The 24,217-nt window shown below is 42.6% G+C and overlaps 2 protein-coding genes across 2 annotated transcripts; both read left to right on the top strand.

The window, feature by feature from the left end:
* Nucleotides 1-316: 316 nt before the first annotated feature.
* cdk8 (cyclin dependent kinase 8) lies at nucleotides 317-9,725 on the top strand. The gene is made up of 13 exons (XM_006794546.3): nucleotides 317-754; nucleotides 2,065-2,140; nucleotides 2,582-2,692; nucleotides 3,366-3,506; nucleotides 3,952-4,009; nucleotides 4,092-4,223; nucleotides 4,311-4,454; nucleotides 5,161-5,230; nucleotides 5,417-5,489; nucleotides 7,179-7,276; nucleotides 7,477-7,555; nucleotides 7,743-7,901; nucleotides 8,659-9,725. The coding sequence occupies exons 1-13, from the start codon at nucleotides 627-629 to the stop codon at nucleotides 8,782-8,784; spliced, it is 1,395 nt and encodes a 464-aa protein (XP_006794609.1). The 5' UTR covers nucleotides 317-626; the 3' UTR covers nucleotides 8,785-9,725.
* A 1,823-nt stretch (nucleotides 9,726-11,548) lies between these two features.
* On the top strand, nucleotides 11,549-24,136 carry wasf3b (WASP family member 3b). The gene is made up of 9 exons (XM_006794547.2): nucleotides 11,549-11,646; nucleotides 15,568-15,726; nucleotides 19,517-19,651; nucleotides 19,820-19,973; nucleotides 20,614-20,731; nucleotides 21,009-21,190; nucleotides 21,276-21,551; nucleotides 22,427-22,740; nucleotides 22,910-24,136. Exons 2-9 carry the CDS (start codon nucleotides 15,594-15,596, stop codon nucleotides 23,065-23,067), a joined length of 1,470 nt encoding a protein of 489 aa, XP_006794610.1. The 5' UTR covers nucleotides 11,549-11,646; nucleotides 15,568-15,593; the 3' UTR covers nucleotides 23,068-24,136.
* Nucleotides 24,137-24,217: the final 81 nt, after the last annotated feature.

Below are 24,217 nucleotides of genomic sequence, written 5' to 3'. Positions count from 1 at the left end.
ACTTTACTTATTCTCTTGAATTAAAATCAAACGCATGACTGCTTTCTTTGTGGTGGACAGAATATGCAGATATTTGTTTGCACGGCCCTCTTATAGCCACATAATAACCCACAATACGGAAAAGAATAAGCTAACTTCTCCTTAGCATAAAGACGATATGATGAAATTGAAATCAAGTCATATCTCAGCTATATTTGAGTGAGACTGAGAATTTCCACGTGGTGTAGTCAGTCTACCCATTTTTTCTTTGGCTCTTTCTCTGCTGCAGGGCTGTCTTCACGACGTTTTACGACAATGCCGTGCGCGAATACGCCGTCGTTACCGAGTGAAGTGCGTCCCTTTGGAGCAGATACCGGCTGAAGAGAAACGCAGCAACAAGATAAAGGAATATATTTGGGGCTCCGTTTGCACCTGGACTATCTCGGAGCACCGCATATCTCCTTCGGAGCTTTAATTATAAGACGAGAACTCGATGTGAAAGCCGGGCTGGAGGAAGTAAAGAGCCACGCTGGAGAAGGCAACTAGCTGAATTACCAAACCGAGCTCGGTGGAGGAGCCTAGTTGCCTCCCAAGCGACGCTTTAAAAAAGGAAGGAGCAGATACATTCAGGCCAGACGGTGGTGAAAATGGACTATGATTTTAAAGTGAAGCTGACCGGCGAAAGAGAGCGTGTCGAGGACCTGTTTGAGTACGAAGGATGCAAAGTGGGTAGAGGCACCTACGGCCATGTATACAAGGCGAAGAGAAAAGATGGGTGAGTTGATGAGCAGCAAGGCCTTTTAGCCAGTGAACCCTTAGCCAGCTTACCCCCCGCCTCCTGCCTCTCTTCTCATCTTCCAAATAAATGTTACCTCTCTCCTCTTCCTCCCCCTTTCAAGGCCACTTGCAGATGTGAGAGTGTTGCAGTTGGTTTGTGTAGAGACAAAAGAGAGCCGTGTGAGCAGTTTCAGCTCGCACTGTTGGGATGCTGATGGAGCTTTGTGTCGCGCACAAAAAACACCGACATACGGTTTACCACCGGGATTGGAGCTTTCCCTTTTCATGCATCTGTTTTGTCACTTATATGCCTAACTCTAGGTACTATTTTATTTAAGCTAAAGTATTTTTTAATTCCCTCCCCCATGTGATGTTGTAAATGTAATACAGCAGGTGCATGTGGAAGCACTTGTTGATGTCTTCTTCTTTTTTGTCTTTCTTATACATGATCTACATGGCTGCAAAAGACTTATACAAGATTTTGTGTGAATCCAAAAAATAATCCTTAGTTATGCCCAGTTTATGCACTCTTTAGTCTTTTTTTTTTTTTTTACCCAATTTTAACTGTTTTTTTTTTTTTTTTTTTGCTTTTAGCCTTTGCATGAAGTAAAGTAAGGGAACTAGCTGAACCCAAACTGTAGACTCATGTGGTGCATGGTTAGTGTGCTAATCCCTCAGGATGCCAGGGCACCACCCACCTTTCTTCCTAAAACTTTCCTGCTGTTTCTAATGCCAGCCTTGTAACAACCTTAACTGTGTCTGGACTAGAGCTGGGGGAGAGCTCAAGACGGTTTAAGCTACTAGTCCCGTTATTACAGCCCGGACATACTGGCAGCAGGAACCACACAAAAGAACCCTAAAGTGTTTAAAGATGTCTGTATTTCGCTTCAGGAGCCTGCTTTTTTATGAGACTTTTTAGCAGAGTTGCGCTGCTGCTTTTGGACGAGGCCTGACGAGGCACAAAGCTTGGGTTTATGAGATGATTTAGCCCCGGCAGAGGGAGGGGTTGTAACCAATTCGTTCAAGTAAGCACCAGTGCCAGTGCTCTGTTTGTCCCTTGCCAGCTGCCAGACAGGCCCTGTTTCCTTTCCCTCTCTATTGTTTTGACCCTCAGAGGTGAGCTTGATTACACAAATTTGGAGGTAATGCAACTCGGCCTCTTCTCAGAGTCCCACTGGCAGCTGCCAAGTGCCCCCCTTTATGTTGTTGTGCAAACGGCTCTCAGGGGGCCCTCAGTCTGGACTGGTCTGGGCTGGTCTGGTGTTGATGTTGCTCTACCTTTCTCTGTGTGTGTGTGTGTCTTTGTAGGAAGGATGATAAGGACTACGCCCTCAAGCAGATTGAAGGCACTGGCATCTCCATGTCAGCCTGCAGAGAGATTGCAGTAAGAGCTGCTTGGCTTACTCTGTTCCTTTTGTTTGGTCTGTGATTAAACACCTTCGTGCCATTCCAGGCACTTTATGTAACGCCCGAATGACATTCACATGCTAGTTTTTGTCAAGAAAATGAAAAATGTGAAATACAAGCAATTGTAAAATTGAAAAGTCAGAAAGCAGATTTTAATGCAGTGCATATAGAGAGTAGACACCGAATTAGTCACAAGCATTTAAAAAAACAAACAAAAAAAACATCTTACTGCCAAAGATTGAAAGTGTTCAGTTGAGGAGATGATATCATGTCCACCCCCCTGTTTAAGTATAATTTCTGGTAATCAATACAGTCACAAAAATAAGTGCAAAGTTTCTCTTTCGTTACGTCATTTTCATTCATGATGTCTGTAATGAGATTGTGTGGTTGGCCTTCTGAGTGGGTTTGTACGTTGCAGCTGCTGCGGGAGCTGAAGCACCCCAATGTCATCTCACTGCAGAAGGTTTTCCTGTCACATGCTGACCGTAAAGTATGGCTGCTCTTTGACTATGCTGAACATGATCTCTGGGTAAAATGCAAACACACAACACACACATATACACACACTTGACCTGCATGACATGACTTACCACACATATTATGAGGGTAACGCATGTTTGGGGGGTTTTAAATAGTTTGTTTTAAGCATTTATTTATTATTTTATATTCATATGCATGCATGGGTTGCAGATTTCCACCTATTTTTATGAGCACAAAGACATGACTTAAAATAGGCCTCTCTTCATAATTAGGTCATAAATGTGCATGCAATTTGATAGCTGTTTATCTGTTGTTTGTTTTTTTGCATGTCCTTTTAATGGCAATGCATTCACATTCGCCTTCAACCAGTAATAAGGAATGAGACTTGAAATAGTGCTAATTATGCACTGGTAAGTCTCATTAAAGCACACGCATCCACCAAGAAGTATTCCACGTTGAGCAGTTAAACCTCTGCTGCATTACAGTTGACAGAAACAGCTGGCAGAGAATCAGAACTGAGTTAGATGCAGTTTTCTGCCACAGAGCTCCAACAATTGCATTCCCCTCCCAAGGAAGTGGAAACACATGCCACAAACATTAGGCTCTCTCAACTCGCCTGCAGCACACTTACATTTTTGTGATCATCTGTAGCAAAAGAACATGCATTTCAGTCAGTCTGTACGTGCAAAGCCCTCCTCACTGTTTACCCTTTCTTTCCATAGCACATTATTAAGTTCCACAGAGCATCTAAGGCCAACAAGAAGCCGCTTCAGTTGCCTAGAGGAATGGTGAAGTCTCTGCTCTATCAGATTCTGGATGGCATCCATTACCTTCACGCTAACTGGGTCCTTCATAGAGATCTTGTAAGAGGATTGGGGGGAGAGGAGGGTGTTTGGCTACAAGGGAAAATTAGGTTAAACTGTTAATGAGAGACGTAAAGATTGCTATTGGGCTGAGAATATGTGGAGTGCATGTGTCAGTCTGTATGTGTTCAGATGAATATGTAAATGAACAGTATTCTTCGGTTGTTTGGTGAGTAACTAACTTGTTAACACATGAACAGGATGTCAGTTTTCTGCCGTAAGTGAGATCGAAATGTGGTAGACTTTCTCTCTCCTGTTGGGGAAATTGCAGTTATTTGTCCACTAGAGGGCAGCAAGAAAGAGTTTTGATTGCATTACACATGCAGGGCTGTAGTTCAGAAACTGGGCCAAACAAAGCTGAATTAATTACTGGGAAGTTTTCCTGTCAGATGTCTGGAGTGTGGAAACATTTTTATCTGTGTTTGTGTGTCTTTGTCTCCATCAGAAACCAGCGAACATTTTAGTGATGGGGGAAGGGCCAGAGAGGGGTAGAGTAAAGATTGGTATGTATAGTGTTTTGTTTTTAAAACTTATTTGCTGCTTAGTTTATCTGTCGGTTCATTGACACACATACCCATTGTGCAGCGGACATGGGGTTTGCTCGTCTCTTCAATTCACCGCTGAAGCCTTTAGCCGATCTCGACCCTGTGGTGGTCACCTTCTGGTACAGAGCACCTGAACTGCTCCTGGGAGCTCGGCACTACACCAAAGCCATCGGTGAGATTGTGCGGCACCATCTGTCTTTCTGTCCTCCTTGCGTGTACATGTGCAACCAGTTGAGCTGAAATCAGTGCGTGCTTACAGACATCTGGGCGATTGGCTGCATTTTTGCGGAGCTGCTGACGTCTGAGCCCATATTCCACTGTCGCCAGGAGGATATCAAGACCAGTAACCCTTACCATCATGACCAGCTGGACCGCATCTTTAATGTCATGGGCTTCCCTGCCGGTGAGTCTTGACTGACCCGATTTAAAACATGCATGAAATGATTTACCGGATTTTCCACAGTATTTCTATTAATGGAGTTAACCTGCTATTATACAAAGTGTGTTGCATATTCAGTGGAGAAATTGTGTGGAAAGAAAAGCCTTTTCCATTCCTTGGTCTTTTTCAGGCTTCTCTTTTTTAAAGGCAGTAATGTGGTCTAAGTGCTCTGCACATCAATCCTCTGACATGTTAGATGAAGCCAAGTCACAAACACAGAAACTTGTACTTCTAGGGCTACATTTGGGCCTATTTTTTCCAGCTCACTTAAGCTGCTCCTGCTCTTTTTCCTTCTACTATCACTCCTGCTCTTGCTGTATAATTCACCAGTGTATTTGATGGACTTTGTTTAGATTCTGCAGAAAATGGGGGGAAGTCTTACAGTCTCGTTGCCATGTTTGGCAAGTATATTTATGAGGTTATGCTGAAAAGGTTAGAGATGATGGATGTGAATGCTTACCAGCTTGCAGATAAGCAAGTTCATGTCAGTTTTGTAGGAAATAGATCTTATTATGTTTGCCAGAATGCAGATTGATTATGCACTGTATAAACAATGGGGCGTTGTGTGGAAATTATGAGCGTTTTTGCTTAAAATAAAAACAACCTACATAATATGTCCTTCGTGAGAGGGTGTGACACGCTGTAATCTTGTGTTTTCCTCATTTGACAGATAAAGACTGGGAGGACATCAAAAAGATGCCAGAACACTCCACGCTGATGAAAGACTTTAGGAGGAACACGTGAGTCTGCAGAGCAACACTGCCCTATTTTTTTTTCTTTTCTTTTTTTTCTTTTTAAGATCAGAGTAAAGCAGGTCTGCTGGTTAAGACATTTTTGGGTGCTTTGTGTGATTTTTACTCATTTAATAATTGTTATGCAGGATAAATCCACTGAAGGCATGCCATTAATATAATTTTCTCCCACAGATACACAAACTGCAGCCTTATAAAGTACATGGAAAAACATAAAGTTAAACCAGACAGCAAAGCATTCCACTTGGTAAGTTAAAATGTGTCAGTATAGGAGAAGTAGGATGATTACTTGCAAGAGTTTACAGTCATCTGCCATTTTGTTGCTTATACCTGACGTTACTTTTGCTTTTAGAGCTTCCTTTATTCTTCAGATGCTGGGAACATATTTACATGTTAGCATCATGCAGTTGTGGGTAGCATCTCAATGATGTGATTTTCTCCCTCCCAGAGGTGCTTTATTGCATTAATATCTGTTGACTGGAGGCAAGAAAATATGAGATGATATGAGATTTGGGACACGATGCGTTATTGTGCTGAAAGTAGCCTTGAGAAGACTATACACTGATATCATAAAGGGGTGACATTTAAATGAATAAAGCGTGTGAACCCGCCCCCCAAACACTGGTGCACCAGCAGCAGCCTGAATAGTTATTTTCTTCTACACTGAGAAAACACTCCAGTGTGTGTGCTAGCTGACAGCAGACCTAACAGTTAGTTACACTTTCACTCTGTTTGCTTGTTTGTATGGCGACTCGGCCACATTATGTGCCAATCCAAAACCTAAGTAGCCTTAAGTACATATTGGGCTGCACCTATCTGTAATATCGGATATGGATGACTTATGTGGGATTATTTCAGGACTGTTGCAGTAACATTAGGGGAAAGGGCAGCTAAATGTTACTACTTTTATTTTCATTGGTACAAATGCTAATAAAGAACAAGAGAGAAGAATATAGAAGGTTAAAGTTGGGGAATTATAGAATTGTTGTTGTAAAAACATGAATGAAGCTGAAACAAACTGAGGTGCGCCTCCACTAAGTTATGGACATAATGTCTGATTACAGTGTAAATCACCAAGGATGCTGATTACAAGCTGCAAAGAACTTGCACGGCATTTCCACCCTACCCCTTAATCATGAGCCCATTCGGCAGCTGCAGATGTGACACTCGTCACAGAGTAGGAGGACATAGGAGATGTATTAGAATCGGGTCTCAACTGCTGTCTTACAGGAACAATGATGTGGCCCCCTTATTTGGTTGCTGACCTTTTGCACAGAACAGTGAAATACAGGCATAGCCCTGTCTGAAAAATACTGTGTGAAAGAAGCTGGGGATAGGAATGCTGGATGGATCAATATAATCATCAGATTAGGAATTGTTTTTCCGAACCTCCACTGGGCAGTTTTGGCAAGCCTTAATTTACTGTTCAAAACTCACTGTAGTGCCTTTCAGTGTGGTCTTCTCTTGCTGTGACGTGTTGCAAATTTGGCAGTGCTCTACTGGACACCTTGTGGTGACAAGTGACTCTGCCGTCATTTTTTTTTTTTTGTGACCCCAGAGATTCGCTCGTTATGGGATATGACTATCTCTGTAAACTCTACAGATTGTTTTTCAGTAGATAAGCATTTTCATAAACACTGAAATCAGCCTACCAGGCACTAACAGCCAGCCAGAGTCACTTAAACCACCTTTCTTCTTCAATCTGATGTTCAGTTTGAGCTTCAGCAGATCCATGTGACCAGGACTGTATGTCTAAATGCACTGACTTTGTGTCAAGTGATTGGCTTACTTAGAAATTTTCCCTAACAAGCATTTGAATGGGTGTGACTTGCAAAGTGCCCAGTGTGGTTAGTTAACAAACAAAGTGTGCATTTTCATTGTATGAATTTATTTGTGTCATGTTTGAGACTAACTCTGGGTGCACTATATGTTACAGCTGCAAAAGCTATTGACCATGGATCCCATCCGTAGAATCACATCCGAGCAGGCCATGCAGGACCCCTACTTTTTAGAGGAGCCTTTACCCACCTCTGAGTGAGTTACACCGAACACACTTCCACACACACAGACTACATTCAACTCACAAGATAGTTTCTTTGTCTTGTGTTCGTCCTTAGCTTAAGTCATATGATCTGCGGATGTCTTGAGCAGGTCTCTTAGCTAATTAGCTCAGAGTCATGGGAATTAATGTTTGAAGATGACAAGCCTCTTTGCCTTTTTTTTTTTTTCTCTAGTGTGTTTGCAGGTTGCCAGATTCCCTACCCCAAGAGGGAGTTTCTGACAGAGGAGGAGCCAGAGGACAAGGCAGACAAAGTAAATATTACATATCCATATGCCACATGCTGTATTACTAAAGTCATTAAACATTAATTGATGGGTATATAGATGGGTGTAATATAGAAAAGTAAAAGGAGAAATATAGAAAATTCACAATAAAGCTGAGTAACATGTAGTGAAACTTCATGCAGTCCAGGGTATAATTTATGTTTGTGCCCTTTAGAAAAACCAGCAGCAGCAACAGGGAAATAACCACACAAATGGGGCGGGGCACACAGGCAACCCAGACAACAGCCACGCCCAGGGCCCGCCTCTAAAGAAAGTGCGAGTTGTCCCGCCCACCACTACCTCAGGTGGCCTCATTATGACCTCAGACTACCAGGTAAATCCGTCTTTCTCATATATTCACTGTCACTGTTTCTGGATTGTCATCTATGTTGTTGTTTATTAAATCAGCGAGCGACTTTAATAGAATACATATACAGTGAAATAGCTTTGTTTTGTAGATGAAACGCTCCATTCACAGGCTAGACAAGTTTAGAAATCTCTCGACAGCATAAGATGTTGTGGGCTAGGGTCAAAAATATTATAGCAACCACTCTGAAAAGAATGTTACATGAGATGTAAGTATTGGTAATATACTATGTAATATAATATACTATAAGATTTATACTTTTAATATTCTTCGCAGTGGCAGAACTGAACATGTTAAATACCCTCTCATGCTTGACATATGTATTATTTTACTTTCTGGATGATGGGGAAATGGATTTTTAGCTGCACACATAACCAGAAATTGCAACAAATACCATTTTTGATCTGCAAAGTGAGGCGGATGTGAATGTTGGATCATCGTGTTTCAGATGTGACACACATGCTCAGACACAGATCCATCTAATCTGACTGGAAACGTGGAGTGATGGTGTTTTTGCATAATAAAAGTGACTTTACTTAACATGACAGTGAGGTTTCCATGTATCCAACTATTCTTGCATGCAGAATTTAAGATGTCACCACACTAAAAGTGTGATCATTTTACTGGAATATGTTGTTCATTGAGTTTAAATGCAAATTAAACCATTACACAAAGAAGATTTTGTGAATATGTCACTGCTTTCTTTGTTGTTTTCTTCCTGTAGCGCTCCAATCCACATGCTGCCTACCAGAACCCTGGACCAAGCACATCACTGCCCCAGAGCAGCATGGGATATTCCTCTACCTCCCAACAGCCGCCCCAGTACTCCCACCAGACCCACCGCTACTGAAACATCCCTCCCACACACACATACACACGTTAATAGACACATGTACACACACAGCCCTCACCACGCCCACCTGAACGAATGTACCGAGGGATGTGGGGGGCGTCCAAGGCAACAAAACCCACCCTGCCTCACCCCACTTCACCTCACAGAGGGCACCATCTCTACAGCAGTGCGTTAGGCCTGAAAGAAATGGTCTTCACTTTGGTCCAGATAAAGATAACACACCGCAGTATTAGAAACACAGTTATAGAGAAAACGTGATAGGTGAGACACAAAGTGGGAGGAAGGTTTTAAAAAAAAAAAATAATAAAAAAGGAAAAAAAAAAAGGAAATTTTGATTGAATCCAATCTTTTTCTGTTACTCGGATCTCGGATGTAAGAGAAGATGGCGTGGTTTAAAGGAAATGTTAATCTGTTCCGTCATATCCTCCCCCTATCTTCTTAACCTGTCTCCTTTACCTACAGCCTACCCCGGCCGGTTTACCCTTTTCCTGTTGAAGCTCGGACGAAACTGAAAGCTGCTATGTGACTGCCAGCGTTGACAGATTTCCTGTCCTCCTGTCTGTCTGTTTATTTTGTGCAAGCGGCCCTACGAGGGCCTCAGCTGAGGACTTTACTGAGCTGCTGTGAAACATGCTGGGAGGATGTGGAGCCACTCGCAGCCGTGGCGTTGAGGGGTTTTTGTTCAGAGAGGACAAAAAAAAAAAAAAAGATTTTAGTAGTTTCTAATTTAATCTGTTTTCATGGTTCTGTTTTCATGGCGAGAGCGGCAAAGCAGCTTGCAATAGCTGACTGCTCATGTGCTGTGGTTAAGCCTTACAACATGATGACAAAACCAACCAATCGCATGGAGGATGGCAGGCGGAACATGCATTGTACTGTAATGTATTGAAATATTTTACATGAAGCAAGTATCCCGACAATAAAAGTGGAAACATCAACGTTGTCACTCTTATTTGTGAAGCGATTTTAGGTAACATCTTTCATCCTATTTATTCTTTTTCTGGGAACAACTGACATCCGCCCCTAATGTGAGCTTCACAAAATTCTTGAGACAAAATTCAGTTTGGGAAAGAAGACGAGTTTTGCTGATGATATTTGATGCATCGTGGTGACACGAGGCATTCAAAAAGTACTGCTGTTTGAAAACGGACAGAAAAAAAAATCTACTTAACCGCCCAGATGTTAATATGTGCACTTGACATTACCACAATGAGTCCTGAATTTTATTTATTTAATAAGGCCTATATGAAATCTTGCTCAATAATGGGTTATTATAGTAGAGATCTAGCTTAATCATGTTTAAAAAGGCCGTCAACTAACCACTGTTTTCATTGTTAAATTCTCAGATTATTAAATATTTTTAATTTAATGTACAAAATGTAGAAAAAGGAAATGGGACCCATTAAAAGTCAACCAACTACAATTTTGTGGCCCAAAAAAATCAGATATTTAAATCAGAGATGTGCAGCTAAATTCATGTTAAATTGTTTGATGCTTTGATGTGAAGTGGGTGTGACACCAATGAAACATGATAAACATGTAATGTTCAAGAAAATGTTCTAGTAGATCGTTGCTCCTGTAATTATCATTTTAGAGTATAGAGTTTTCATTCATTCACAGAAAATGCCCTCGTACTTTGGTGTGGTATGGATGGCCATGGGCGGTGGTCTTAATCAGTAGGAAAAGCTGTAACACTTGTAAAATCACATGTGCACAGTCACATTTTATGAAGCTGTCAAGTGGGTCGGAGTGTAGTCTTCTACGGACCACAATCCCTTGGCCCTGGGCCTAATGTTTTGCACCCTTGATTTAAATGATAATATACACTCTTAGGACATTTCATTAATTACACTTTGCCATGTGACTAAGGTCTGTCTGAGTTGGACTCACTTTTACCTTTAGAACTATCTTAATTCTTGTGTGGTCCATGTTGATATGATAGCTTCACACAGTTGCTAAACATTCAAATTAAATAAGAGTTCTTTTGCCTCAGAGGTCCATATGAACTAGCATAAATTCACATTTTTGGCCACATATTTGTCTAAATTATGTGTTTATTACAAAGTAGCAGCTGCTTAATAAATTTAGGCTTTATCCAGGAATAGAAGAGCAGTTTATATACCGAAACTCCCCTTTTTAGTTCACCAAATCCTGACTACAGTAAAGAGACAGTTCTCTGCATCCTTGTTTTTCTTTTGCTTTGATGGCTGTTTTTGTCCACAAACATAGCAGAGAGACTGAACCACTGATCTAAGTATAGCCAGTCCTCACTGAACCGCTTCCTGCAGGATGCTGGCCTAGCTATTTTGTTCTGTTATACAATACTCTCCATCCTCAGCATCAATCTGAGAATCTCACTAACGCCAAAAAGGATGCTTTATCTCGTTGGGTTTTTTTAAATTAATTTTTTAAAAAGTTTTTTAGTTTTTAGGTGTTATTTTAGGTTATTTACATGTCTGCACATCACCGAGAGAGTCGAAGATAAATTACAGCACCTCTAATTTTGACAAGTATCAGACCCGGATAGGTGAAAGGGAGGAAAAAATGCTCGTTAAGCTGTTTAGCAACGCCCAACCTTAGCCCCGCCTTCTTCCATCTCAACACGGCTATCTAGCGGGGGACTCTCCCTGTCACTCATTATATATCAAAGAAGCCATTGGTTGGCTTTAACGTCCATCAAACGCTAAATCCTCTTCTTGGACATCTGATTGGTGAATATGGTCCGTGGGCGTGCCCCCGTCCTCAAAGGATTTTCCCCGGAGTGGCCAGACGGGCTGGGGGACACAGGATGGCAGAGCTAATAGGAGTATCTAACGGGACATGCGGACGGGCTGATTTCTTCTAATATTTCAAGTGCTGGTGAGGGCCTTATGATACTTTTTACAGCGAATAATAACACTCTTTATCATAATGGTGAAATCTGTGCGGGTATTTCTGCTCATTTTTGTCTCATTAGTCCAAACTAAGAAGTCGACCACTGGACATGAGCTAGCTAAGTGGTCAGTTGGAGCGGACCCCGATTTGAGGATAATAAACGGACTTAAAGCCTCAAACACTGAATATTATAAAACAATTACAGGGTAACTTTAATGTTTTTTTAAGCATATGATTGATGCTGACGGTACACCGGCGTTTTGTTCAGTGTATTAGGCGCCTGAACAAAAAAAAAAACAGCTATTTAAATTTCACATTAGAACCGGTGCAAAAACTCACAGGGACAGAGGTAGATGAACAGATGTGGGTCAGCCCATCGGTAACGGGAAGCGATGGTGCGGAACACTGATTGATCGCGGTTGCCATCAGTTTACGCCTGCGCGCGTGTGAGCGTGTGTGAATGTGCGCTTATCCGTCTGTGGAGAAAAGGAGTGTGTGTGTGTGTGTGTGTGTGTGTGTGTGTGTTTGGGTGGGTGGATTTTAATCCATAAATCATCAAAATAGCGCATTTAATCCAGTCCAGCGTGACATCCACGTGATTCAGTCAATCGGTAATCCAAATAAAGTGTTAGAGATGAAATAATGAACGACATGATGACAGTTTGGTTTTCTGTGACCCGATCTATAAAATACTCTGAAATCAAAGTGAGAAATGCTTAGTTAATATAAAGTGCTGACCCACAGCCTCTAAAAGCCATTAAATCTCGCATAATGAAGTAGTCCTCACAGATTTCCGTATATTCCTGATAAAATCTAAATTGTTTAATTGACAAATAAATTAGCCTCTTTGCTCATTGGGTTATTATCCCTTTGGATTATACTGACTTGCGTTCAAGTAAGAAGTAAGAAGTAAGTAAGAATGATCCCGTGGGTGGTTAACCTGAACATGCAAAAGTATTGAGAATCACATGTGAATTATTAAGTAAAAACATATGTACAAAACAAACACTCTCAAGGGTTAAATGGGCCTCTGAGGGTTGATTCAATTGCCATGGATCTGTGTTTTCCTATTATGTCTGGTCATTTAATTACAGGAGAAATGTATTTCATATGTGAGTAAATGAAACCCCACTTTAAATAAAATAATACTGCTTCAAAATATATTTTTTAATCACAGTACTGATGGTTTTTCTTTGATGGGTGCCAGCATGTTTCATATGCTGGTAAAACCTTTAATATTTCAGTAACATGTCAAAATTAATTTAGACAACTCTGTGTGATGTCATCATATTTATATTAAACTTATGTTCTGGCCTTTTATTCACCCAGTAGGATTCACTGTATCCAAGAAACGGCACCATCAATGTTTCACCATGAGTGCCTCTGAGAAATACTAAAACAGGAATATATATATATATATATTTATATATATATTTATTCATATTTAGGGCAGTGTGACCTGACGTAATCCAAGTTGCATTATTCAGAACAGCCTCCAACACAAGAAGCTATACTCGGTTCATAAATTGGTAATGACTCTCCCTTTCAGCTCTTAATGGAGTTCGCACGTCTGTAGTAAAGTCCTCTGGAAGCTCTGTGTGTACAGTTGTGGGCATGTAGCAGGAGGAAAGTGTGCCGGATCAAAGGCATTTTTACAGTCAACGGACTGTTTACATGCAGCTAATGGGACATTTGAGAACCTACCTGGTGCGTTTGTACCCATTTGTGACTGTCTGACTTACTGTGCATGGGGTTTTGTAATAATTTAAGAAGATGCAGACACTGGATGTGGGAGTGAGATGTGTTCTTCTCTGCAGCTGTGAGCAGGCTTTACTCTCCATTTCTCACTCCTATCTTCCTCCCTGAGTGAGAGGAAGATGAAGGAGGAGCGCTCGCTTGCTACTCTTTCACCACATGAGCACAGGGGCCCTTAATGAACGTTGAAGAGGAGGAGGAGGAAGGGGGAGGATGCATGGGAGAGCTAGTGCTGTTGCCCTGTGAACGGAGCTCTATTGTCCCGGGAACCTTTCAGCAGCTTCCCCGAGGTCCCTGTTCCTTCCCCTCCCCCTACTCGATACACTCTTTCTCCCTCAGAAACACAAACACATAAACACACACACACTTTTTGTCTGCCTCTGCTGTGTCACATCTCTCTCTTTTACACTTAGTCTCATTCACTCGATCTTTTCGGTCACACTCTTGTCCCGCTCGGTGTCTCTCCCCCCCCCCCCCCCCCCCCCCCCCCCCCATTTCCCACAAGCAGCACAAGGCCTCATCCCTCCTCCTGTCCCCTCCACTCTCTTCCCTCCCGGTCCCTCATTATTTCGCTTCATCAGTGTGATTGTCATGCCGGTCAGACAGTAAAAGCAGAAACATGCAATCATCTAATTTGCATCACCTCATTTTTAAGCAGCAGACAGCACCGCGTTTCCAAAATGTTTATGTACAGAGCTAAACCTAAGCTGGGCCTTTCTGTGCCAAACCAGCCCTTGCTGACTATTCAGGGTCCTTTTGTGGGAACACATGATGGTGTAATTTTACCCTTTTGTTTTCTCTCATTGGCGCAAGGCTGTCAGGGGTTTGCAGGTGGTCGCTGGCTAAAAAAACGGGGGCAAATGAGCGGTATACTGATGGGAATTGGTCTTGATGAACACAAGTGGTCCTTGTCTTTGTGAACAGCTGTAATTACACAATCTGCAATTACAGTAGTCTCCTGCTGGGACACTGATAGCACTCCTGCTCGTATTTTTGGCAATTTATTGTATTAAAGGTATAAGGAGTGCAAGCAAAGCAGTGAGATAAGTATTGACAGAGAATAGGATGTCTATGTTTTATAGTTTTAATGGTATAATGAGTTTTTGAAAATCTACTTTCCAGTATGCAGTCTTTATTAAATTTTAGTGGGGTTCCCTTTATCTTTTGCTATTATTAGTCTTCTGACTGGCCTCCTGTGTCTTTTCAACCTGCTTTTTTTGGCATATCTGCAAAGGAAAAACTCTGGAATCAAAATTAATAATTTGTTTCCTTTTTTTTTTTGCAAATCTGAAACAAAAATATTTCATTGGAAACAAGTGTTTGTGCACGTTTCCATCCGTCTCCCCTGTTTGTCCTCCTTGAAGCTTCTTCCCATAGCTGCATTGTTCTAGCCAAGTGTTTGGACAGGATGGAGAGATGTGACACAGGGAGGAGGACCAGGAAACAGGAGCCAGGCTCAGACCTCAAAAACAGGAAGCAGGAGGAGACAACGATAAGATGGCTGCTCTGGGATTTCTCCTCTTTTGAACTACAGAGGACTCGGAGTGTCTGATCAGAGGCAATCAGGGTTCAATTAAAGTTCAGAGTAGCGGTGGGTGTAAGCAAAATGAGAAAGCAGTGTATCTGGAGAAAGATATGCGGGTGTGTTTGTTTGCTGCAGGTTTTGTGTTAGGATTTGTTGTTTTTGGTCTTGACCACATCCACGAATCTCTGGTTGTGTCAGATTTCCAGCTGGGCCGGTGACAAGCTGGCGCTGGGATTAGCTGGCACGCCGTATCTTCCTATCCCTAATGCTTTAATCTCCGTGCTGGTCGACAGAAGTCTCCTGGCTTTGGCACACTCTTGGTCATCGCTCTCTGGTCAACAGCCCACCCACACTTTGTTTGTTTTTCATCTCAAAATGCTGTGTTTTTAGAGCAAGAATAGGAAAAACAGGGACAGTTTACAACAAAATACAATCTCTTCCTGCCACTCATGCGTAAAAATGATACCCTGAATTTAAGGTTCATTGCAGGCTTATGGCTCTATTCTAACTTCTGATGTTTTTAGACCAAAGTATTAATCAATAAAGTGATGAGCATTTTATTTGATGTCCTCACTTGGGACACTTCACCTGCGTTTGTGTCTAAAACCGTTCTGTTTCTCTTGCAGTCTGCGTGCCGGCGTGAAGCCTCACCATGCCGCTGGTGAAGAGAAACATCGAGCCGCGCCACCTCTGCCGAGGGGCGCTCCCCGAGGGCATCGGCAGCGAGCTGGAGTGTGTGATGAACAACACGCTTTCTGCCATCATCCGTCAGCTCAGCAGCCTGAGTAAGACACACATTCACAGACACATTCACCAACACTAGCACGCCCGTCCTGGTAAACAAAAGGCTGCTAAAAGCATCTAGTAGAAAAAAGCATACAAGTATTTTTTTGGAAACATGAAAAGCATCCTCAGGCTGTAACCCCGTTAATTTCAGCGTGACGATGGTACACACTGTGTGTAGCCTCTTTGTATACGGGACAAGATCACATGCTTTCATCGTTAATCCCGAAGCTGTGATTGATTTGCCCGTTGTCATGGTTATAGAGCCTGAGGTCACTGGGCTCACAGCGGCCTTGCAGCAGCCTCACATTGGAACACGGAGGGTCGAAATGTAATCCTTTTAGACAGGCGCGCAAAAAATGAACTTATCTATAGCTGTGGACATGTGACTGTAAGTGTGTGTGTGTGTGTGTGTATAGAAGTGTTTCATATCGATTATATGCTGGCTTTCTATTGCATTACATTATAACAGCACAAAGGGCAGCTATTTTCCCATTTGCCCCCTTTATCCACAGTTGCTTTCTGCTTTCATGGCAACTGTATTTAAGGTTCGTTTCAAAACTCAGCAGCATAAATTTAAACTGTCCTTTCTGACGTTAACACCTCATCTCTTTGACCTCAAATCCATTCTCTGTCTCTTATTGTGTCAAGTTCCTGCACAGGGAGTGGGTATTTCAACAGCAGCTGTGCGGGTTAAATATAAATGCTCTAACAGGCCTGGTGGGGGGATATCTGCAGACACTGCGTGTGTGTTTGTGAGCACATGTGTATAAGTGTCCATAGGAATCCCCAGAAGGGGTCAGAGTTGACCGGGGCTCTACGTGCCAGATCTGCGATTCTTCCTTCCTTTAAATGTTTTTCTTGCAGCCCATCCTGTCAGCGGGAGGGACAGAAATAGCCCTCAGTCTGTGTTTGTCATACCACACATTGTATGTTACAAAGTGTTTATGTTTAAATATTTTTATTGGAATTGTACCAGAGGTGCTCTGTTTTGTTTTGTGCTTTAATATGTTTCTGTTTCACTACTGCCCAGATCCACAGTCTTGTAGTGAAGGGCCTTTTGCAGCCATTAGTTCTGTGCTAAGATTAGGCAGTTTTCCATCAGGCGGTTTGTGGGTGTGTCCCGTACCTTTATGTGCATTCCCATAGTGAGAACCTCCCCTGTCAGACTTCTTCAGGGCCATATATGTGGCAGGAGGAAGTATCTGCTCTGGGGTAAGACCTTGAGAGTGACCCTGGAAACTCATGGGTGGGGCTCAAGTTGAACAACACAACCAGAACAAGTGCCTTTAAAAGAAACTCAGAAATTGATCAATTATAGGTGATGCAGGCTTTTTTATTATTGTTGCTAAGTGAACTAGAACGTGAATAAAGTCAGGGAGTGAAAACAAAGCAGGGAACCCGAGAAATGACCTCTGTTTTCTGAGCCTGTTCCTCTGTACATCCTTGATGGAAGGTGGTGCTGAAAAGCTGATACAACCGTCTCCTGTAGCAGCTCTTACATAGACAGAAAACAGTAAAATACGATAGAGGCAGCAAAGATGTAACCTGGTAGTATTTTTTTTAAGTCCTAAAATCAGCTTTTGCCATGTAGGCAGGCTAATTTCCCTAATCTCTGCTGCTCTTCTCTGCCGTTGGTGGTTTAAAGGAACCTTTTAGCTCCCTGAGGTGCTGAGAGAAAATGTTTTAGGTTCTTTAAATTGAATTGAAGTGAATTGAGGTTAGAACATAAACAACAAAAATGTTTTGATCCAGTCGCATCTCAAAAAGAGCTGTGGGCTTCAGTGAAGCTGCGACTCATTAAATGGGGGCTGACCACCCTTTTTCACACCGTGGATTTATTAAAACAACATCAACCAGTAGCATTGATTTTAATGCCAGCAGTCCCACATTGCATCCCACTGGTGACTTCTAAATCCGTACATCTCCGTGGCCAGCAAGACTTCAAACAAGTCAACAATCAATCAACAAACAATCAACTGAAGCACCAGCTAAAAGGAGCAAAAGACACTGCTGACTCACTGTGGGGCTGTGGATTTGACATAGACTGTATGTAAAAGATGGACATAGTCACCGCATCATTGGTTTCTATTCTTTTTTATTCCACAATGACTATATTTGGATGAGGTGTAGTCATGAGTTATCAGCTTGCAATCTTGGTTAGCAAGTGGCACCTCCATCCATCCATTCACTTCCGCTTATCCTTTTCAGGGTCGCGGGGGGCACTGGAGCCTATCCCAGCTGTCATAGGGCGAGAGGCGGGGTACACCCTGGACAGGTCGCCAGTCTAACACACAGGGACAGACAACCATTTGCGCTCACATTCACTCCCGCATTCACACCTATGGGCAATTTGGATTAACCAGTTAACTTATCCCCACTAACTGCATATCTTTGGACGGTGGGGGGAAGCCGGAGTACCCGGAAGGAACCCATGCAACACAGGGAGAACATGCAAACTCCACACAGAAAGATGGTGGAATTGAACTCAGGACCTTCTTGCTGTGCAGCCACCAAGTGGCACCTATAAATTATAAATATTGAAGAGAAAGGGCTAATTAACATATGAATAATATACTAGAATTTAATTCATTAAACATACCACAAACACACTAAAGAGGTCCAGTTGAGTTGGTCACGGTGAAATGGTTGGTCATTTTTGCTCAAAATCCATCCTCAAAAACACACTGTCAAAAAATTAAAGTCAGCATTAAGAGATGATGAGCAGTTCCTGATTTTTCTAAACAAGAAAAGGAAGATTTTGAGTTCATCCACTTCTCAGGAGAAGGCTCAGCAGGGGCACTTTTATGGTTTGATCCAGGAGATGAAGCTGTATCACTGCCGCTTTTGTACATATTTCAGGATGTCGGTGGCACAGTTTGAGTTCTTGTTGGCAGAGTTGGGACCACATCTAAAAAGGCAGAGAAATAATTTCAGAGTGCTGATTAACCTCAAGCAACGTCTAGCTGCGTGTTGGTGCCAAAACCGTATTATCCTACTATTCATTTTGCTGGTCATATCATTGTACATCCAGTACCTTGGTGTGGTTTTAGCTATGAGCACACCAGATTGGTCTGATTGGTCAGTTTTGTTTATACATATGTGAAAATCTTAAAAATCAAACTTGATCCAAAAAACAAATGCCGCAAATTTGCTATAGAGACCAAAAGTTTTTTTTAAGTCATGGGAGTCCATGGGAATTTTTGAGTCAGCCTGAGTTGGTCATTTAAGGTACTGCAGTTTTTGAAACTTCCTTGTTTGCCCCATTTTTGAGCCAGGGAGTGTGCTGCATGGAAATAAAGAGGAGAGTTATGTGTACAGCGAGAGCCTGGATATTCATCTGCAGCAGTGACCTGTTAAAATCAAATGGGTGACGACAAGCAAACTGCTTTATATTTAGATGGAGCATTATGAGTACACAACTTTTACTTAAAACATTGACAATGAGGCTTATTTATTACGTAACAGCAGTTGTTGAGGCAGGAGAGAATGTGTTATTTACTATCCTGGTTAGCTGCTTTAGTCACTGTAGCGTCTGTATCCACACAGACAAATTCATATTATGGTTTGGATTGTGTGTTTTCAGCTAACAATCAATTATTCATGAGGATTGTTGCTATATGGAGTTGTATGAGACATCATTTCCTGCAGACTCCTGTTTCACGTTGTGTCACATTACCGGTGTATTGATTGGACTTTGGTCTCTGAGGGGTTTCTCTTGGCTCCAGGTAACGATTAAAAGTCTCTCTCTCATATTTCTCTTTCTCCTTCTGTTGTTTTTTCTTTTCCCAGGCAAACATGCGGAGGACATATTTGGCGAGCTGTTTAATGAGGCCAACACTTTCTACCTGCGTGCCAACTCTCTCCAGGATCGCATTGATCGGCTGGCTGTCAAGGTCACACAGCTGGACTCCACTGTGGAGGAAGGTGAGTCACAGGGTTGAAGTCTGGTGTGGGGGGGATGCACACTAAGCTATCATTCATTGGTGAAGTCCTGCTGATCTCATGTTCTGCGTACTGAATGGCTTTTGTAAACTATTTTTGTCCTTCCAATGATGAATCATTTGTCCTCTTTTCCTCTTTTTGTGTTCTTAGTTTCCTTGCAAGATATCAACATGAGGAAGGCCTTCAAGAGCTCCACCACTCAGGACCAGCAGGTGGTGTCCAAGAGCAGCGTCCCCACTCCGGTCAAAGAGATGTACAACCTGAGCGACAAGCCTCCACCTCTCAACATACTAACATCTTACAGGTTGGTGTTGCTGAGGCACAACACACCCAAACAGCTGGATGGGCTTAAGCGATAATAAATAACTCTTATTTTTCTTACTTTGGTTAGTGTCAGTCCAAAAAAGATTTTAATTCAGTGGTTTTAAAAAGGGCTTAAATCTTAAAACATTTTCAGGAGGTTTTCTTTGGCTTTTTCTTGCTTCTACACGAAGAGTGAAAAACCAGAATTGGTACCATTTCGTACCATGTTTGGTCACTGCCTTTATGCAGTGTGCTTTTCAGTACTTGTGTGCATTACATATTTAGCATGTCTTGCTCCAGTGGGAATCCTAACTCCTAATCCTGACTACATGGCACACTTTGCTCACTTTTTTCCGTTCTCTCGGCATCGCTCTGCCTTATCCTGTCGTTTCCTGTTATGTTCTCTTTGTGATAAAAAAGCTGGAGCTCTCTTAGTAGTTTCACTCCTTTTCTTCCATTAGCCTCAGCATCTGCTGTATTCCTAGCTTTGCGTGTCTCATATCCAGCAAATGATGCTGTCACTGTGTCCATCATCTCTTTGTATCTTAAGGATCAATACACTTACTGATTCTACTCAACGTGGCTTTGCATAAGAAGGCGGTTGTTTATCGTCATAACTTTCTCGGGGTTCGTCTCTGTAGGGATGACCACAAGGAGGCGCTTAAGTTCTACACAGACCCCTCCTACTTCTTTGACCTGTGGAAAGAAAAGATGCTGCAGGACACGGAGGACAAGAGGAAAGAGAAAAGGAAGCAGAAGGTACCATATTGACTTGGAGGATATTATACAGTGTGAAAGGACAGGTCTAATATTAAGCATTTATTTGGGTGTCAAACACAGGTGCTTGCAATTTTACATTTTGAGGTGCTCTTGGGCAGATAACCAAACATACCACATAAAATTGTATTTTTAGTCCAACTCATTCTGATGGATAGAGAAATGTACATTTTTCATATCTTAAACAACTCTTAATAAAGAGTGCTGCTTATTTTAACCTAATATCACCTAAAACCTATTGGCTTACTCTTTCTTCCAGGAGCAGAGGCGCTGTGTGGATGGGACACTACAGAGGGAGGTCAAGAAGGTCCGCAAAGCGAGGAACCGTCGGCAGGAGTGGAATATGATGGCTTTGGATAAGGAGCTGCGGCCAGACCATCGACACACCATACACCGGGACAGAGGCGCTTCCTCTGAGGGCTCGATGTCACCAGAGAACAGGTAGATGAGCAAACACCAGTGTGCTCTTAGTTTTCATCACATTTTATTCTTACGCATGAGGCTACATTTATATTTTCCTCATCAGGGGACACGGGCTGGATCAGCACCACTACCCCAACAGTATGAACCATGCTGGTCACGCCCACACCTACTCCGGCCCTCCACCCAGCGCCCTAGTTGCCCAGATGGCTGCCGGACACGCACCACGCGGAGTAGGGGAACACGACAACAGAGGCAGGACCATGATGGCCTATCAGGGTGGCACACTGGGCCGCTCTCACCACCACCACGTCCCACTGCCTCCTCCACCCACTGAGGTTATGAACGGTGGCTCTATGTCTCTCCCACCAGTGGACTACAGGTAAATGGATTCGTCTGCTTATTCGTTTTCTCGCTTTTTCCAGCAATAAGCAAAAAAGCTTCACAAAATGTTCTGCATACATATGTTTAAACTTTATGCACAGTGCATATGCAGGAACCTCATCCCAATCACTACTGACACTATACAGTAGGTCAGACAGTTTATTTTGCCATAAGCTGTATTTAATTATCCACTATATCACTAATAGTTCGGTATTTTCAGTATTCAAATTTCTGCCCAATGCTAATGCTTTTGCATTATTTTACATTTAAAAAAAATGTAAATTTAAACATGCTGATACACTTAGACTTTGAACAAACAAAAACATTCAGGGCCCATGGGCAGCTGCAGTCTTTAAATATGAGAAAACAAATCAGAAACATGAGACATAAATATCAAATCCCAGCACAACTCAGCTCCTTATTTAGCTTCGGTTCCCAGAGGAGCTGGAAGCTATCCCAGCAGTCATTAGGCAGGTTCAGGTTCCTGCACAGGTCGCCAGTGAAAGTGATTTTGCTGCTTCAGAAGACTTTGACCCTATTTTATAAAGTAAAACTTTCTTCTTATAATTTCTTCTTTTATTTTAGGTTGTATCAAATACTTAAAAAAAAAGCCAGCACAAATCTCTTACTTGAGTCTACTCTTGTAAAGTTTGAGCTAATGCTGCCACCTAGTGAGTTAGTATTTTTTGGTCTTCAAACTGTGGGCTTCCCACCAGAAGATATGTACTGATACGGAGCTGAATACATTTGATTTACATCAACGTTATCATGCTCATCTTTACTTTTAAGGAGGGAAATGTAAGAAAAAGTCACAGAAGTGTCAGAAAACAAAATTATTGTTAACTCTATTCACTCTCTTGTTCTTCCTCGTAGTATGGACGGCTATGCCAACACTGGTCCTCCTCCCCCTCCTCCTGCTCCTGTCATCCCTTCTGCTCAGACGGCCTTTGCCTCACCTCCTGGAGGTCCAATGCCTCCCGGACCAATGGCTGGTGCTGTCGGCTATGCTCCGCCTCCACCACCTGTATCTGGAGCCCAGGCTGCTCCACCTCCTCCTGGTCCTCCACCTCCTCCACTTCCAGCTGGTGCCTCCCACTCCACAACGCACAAGATGTCCTCCGCCGCATCCGCTGAGACCACAGCGGTCAACGACGCCCGCAGCGATCTGCTGGCTGCGATACGTATGGGTAAGAACTGTGCCTGTGTCTCCTTTTGATGTAAATTTGTCCTCTTTGGACATGTTTACATTTATTTTAATGTATTTATTTTTAACGACGCCTTTTATGAGTTTTCACGTTGTCTTATAACTTGTGTAATAATTGTGTAGTTAAAAAAACATTTCATATTTTTCTGCAGGCATACAGCTGAAGAAAGTACAGGAGCAGCAGGAGCAGCAGGCAAAGAGAGAGCCGGTTGGAAATGACGTGGCCACCATCCTGTCGCGACGCATCGCTGTGGAATACTCCGACTCGGAGGATGACTCCGAGTTGGAGGAGAATGATTGGTCAGATTAACACGAAGGCGTAAACAACCACACCAAAAGACACGCAGTCGATCGCTCTCACGCTCACCTGAAAAACGCCCACTTTTCCACGTTCACAGGTCGCCACAGACTTAGTTGCTGGAAACACACACATTACACCTACACACAGTCACATGCTGTGGGTTGATATAAGCTGAATGGTCCAAGACTGGAAATCTGGGGTTGTATTTGGGATGCATAAACACTGTAAAGAGACAAGTAATATAATGTAATGCTGACCACCCTGTGAAACACTAACACTGAGAACTGATGACTACATTACAAGCATTGTGAATACACCCCAGTGGATGTTTCTCTACCTGTTATTACACTATAGACACCCTGTGAAGGTGCTTATTTTCAACACATTCTCATCCCTGGGCGTCAAATACAAGCATCCTGTCAGATATCACCGTGTCACACAGATGCACACAAATTGGCCTTTGGCATCCTATCTGTGGCAATATCACAGGCCAAGAGATACCCGTCCTCTATTTTGCAGCATTTTTGCATTTATTAAATCTTAGATAGACGGATAGATAAAAGACGCTGGAGTAAGGCCTCATCCACGGTTCATGGCACCCACGCACTCCTAACTAAAATGTGTGCTGTACTTTCTGCAAGTCTGCTAGCGTCTGAGTGATTTCAGTTGTCACTTTTAAAAGAAGATCGATGGAGACTCCCAGTTGTTAACCTCTGTCGGGGTTGTCACCGTGGAGGTGGTGCTGAGGGTATTTAACCTACTTTTAATCATGCAAGTTACTTTAGACAAGGTGTGAAAAAGCGTGTGGTTCATTACCACGTGGGCTGAAGTCGGTGCCTTAGGCGGCAGATGTCAAGGAAATATAACAGGAATGTTTACCCTGCTGTCGTGTTCGTATCTGCAGCCGAGTGTAATGGAGGCTTAGGCGTTTTATACTTGAGCGGGGGCAGCGCGAAAGCAGTCCGGACTGCCCGTCTGCCTGCGGAGAGTGTTTGTTGTCAGATGGAGGCAGTGTACAGAAATATGTGGTACAACCGGTCTGTGGGTCACATACATACAGCGGGGAAAATAAGTATTTGACACATCAGCATTTCCAGCAGTAAGGGGATTTCCAAGTGGACTATTGACACAACATTCCCACCAGATGTTGCCATCAAGC

Source organism: Neolamprologus brichardi, chromosome 9 (assembly GCF_056152115.1).
Source record: "Neolamprologus brichardi isolate AB-2024 chromosome 9, ASM5615211v1, whole genome shotgun sequence".
Taxonomy (NCBI): Eukaryota; Metazoa; Chordata; class Actinopteri; order Cichliformes; family Cichlidae; genus Neolamprologus; species Neolamprologus brichardi.
Note: the sequence above shows the minus strand (reverse complement) of the source record. Positions and strands in the feature narration are given on the sequence as shown.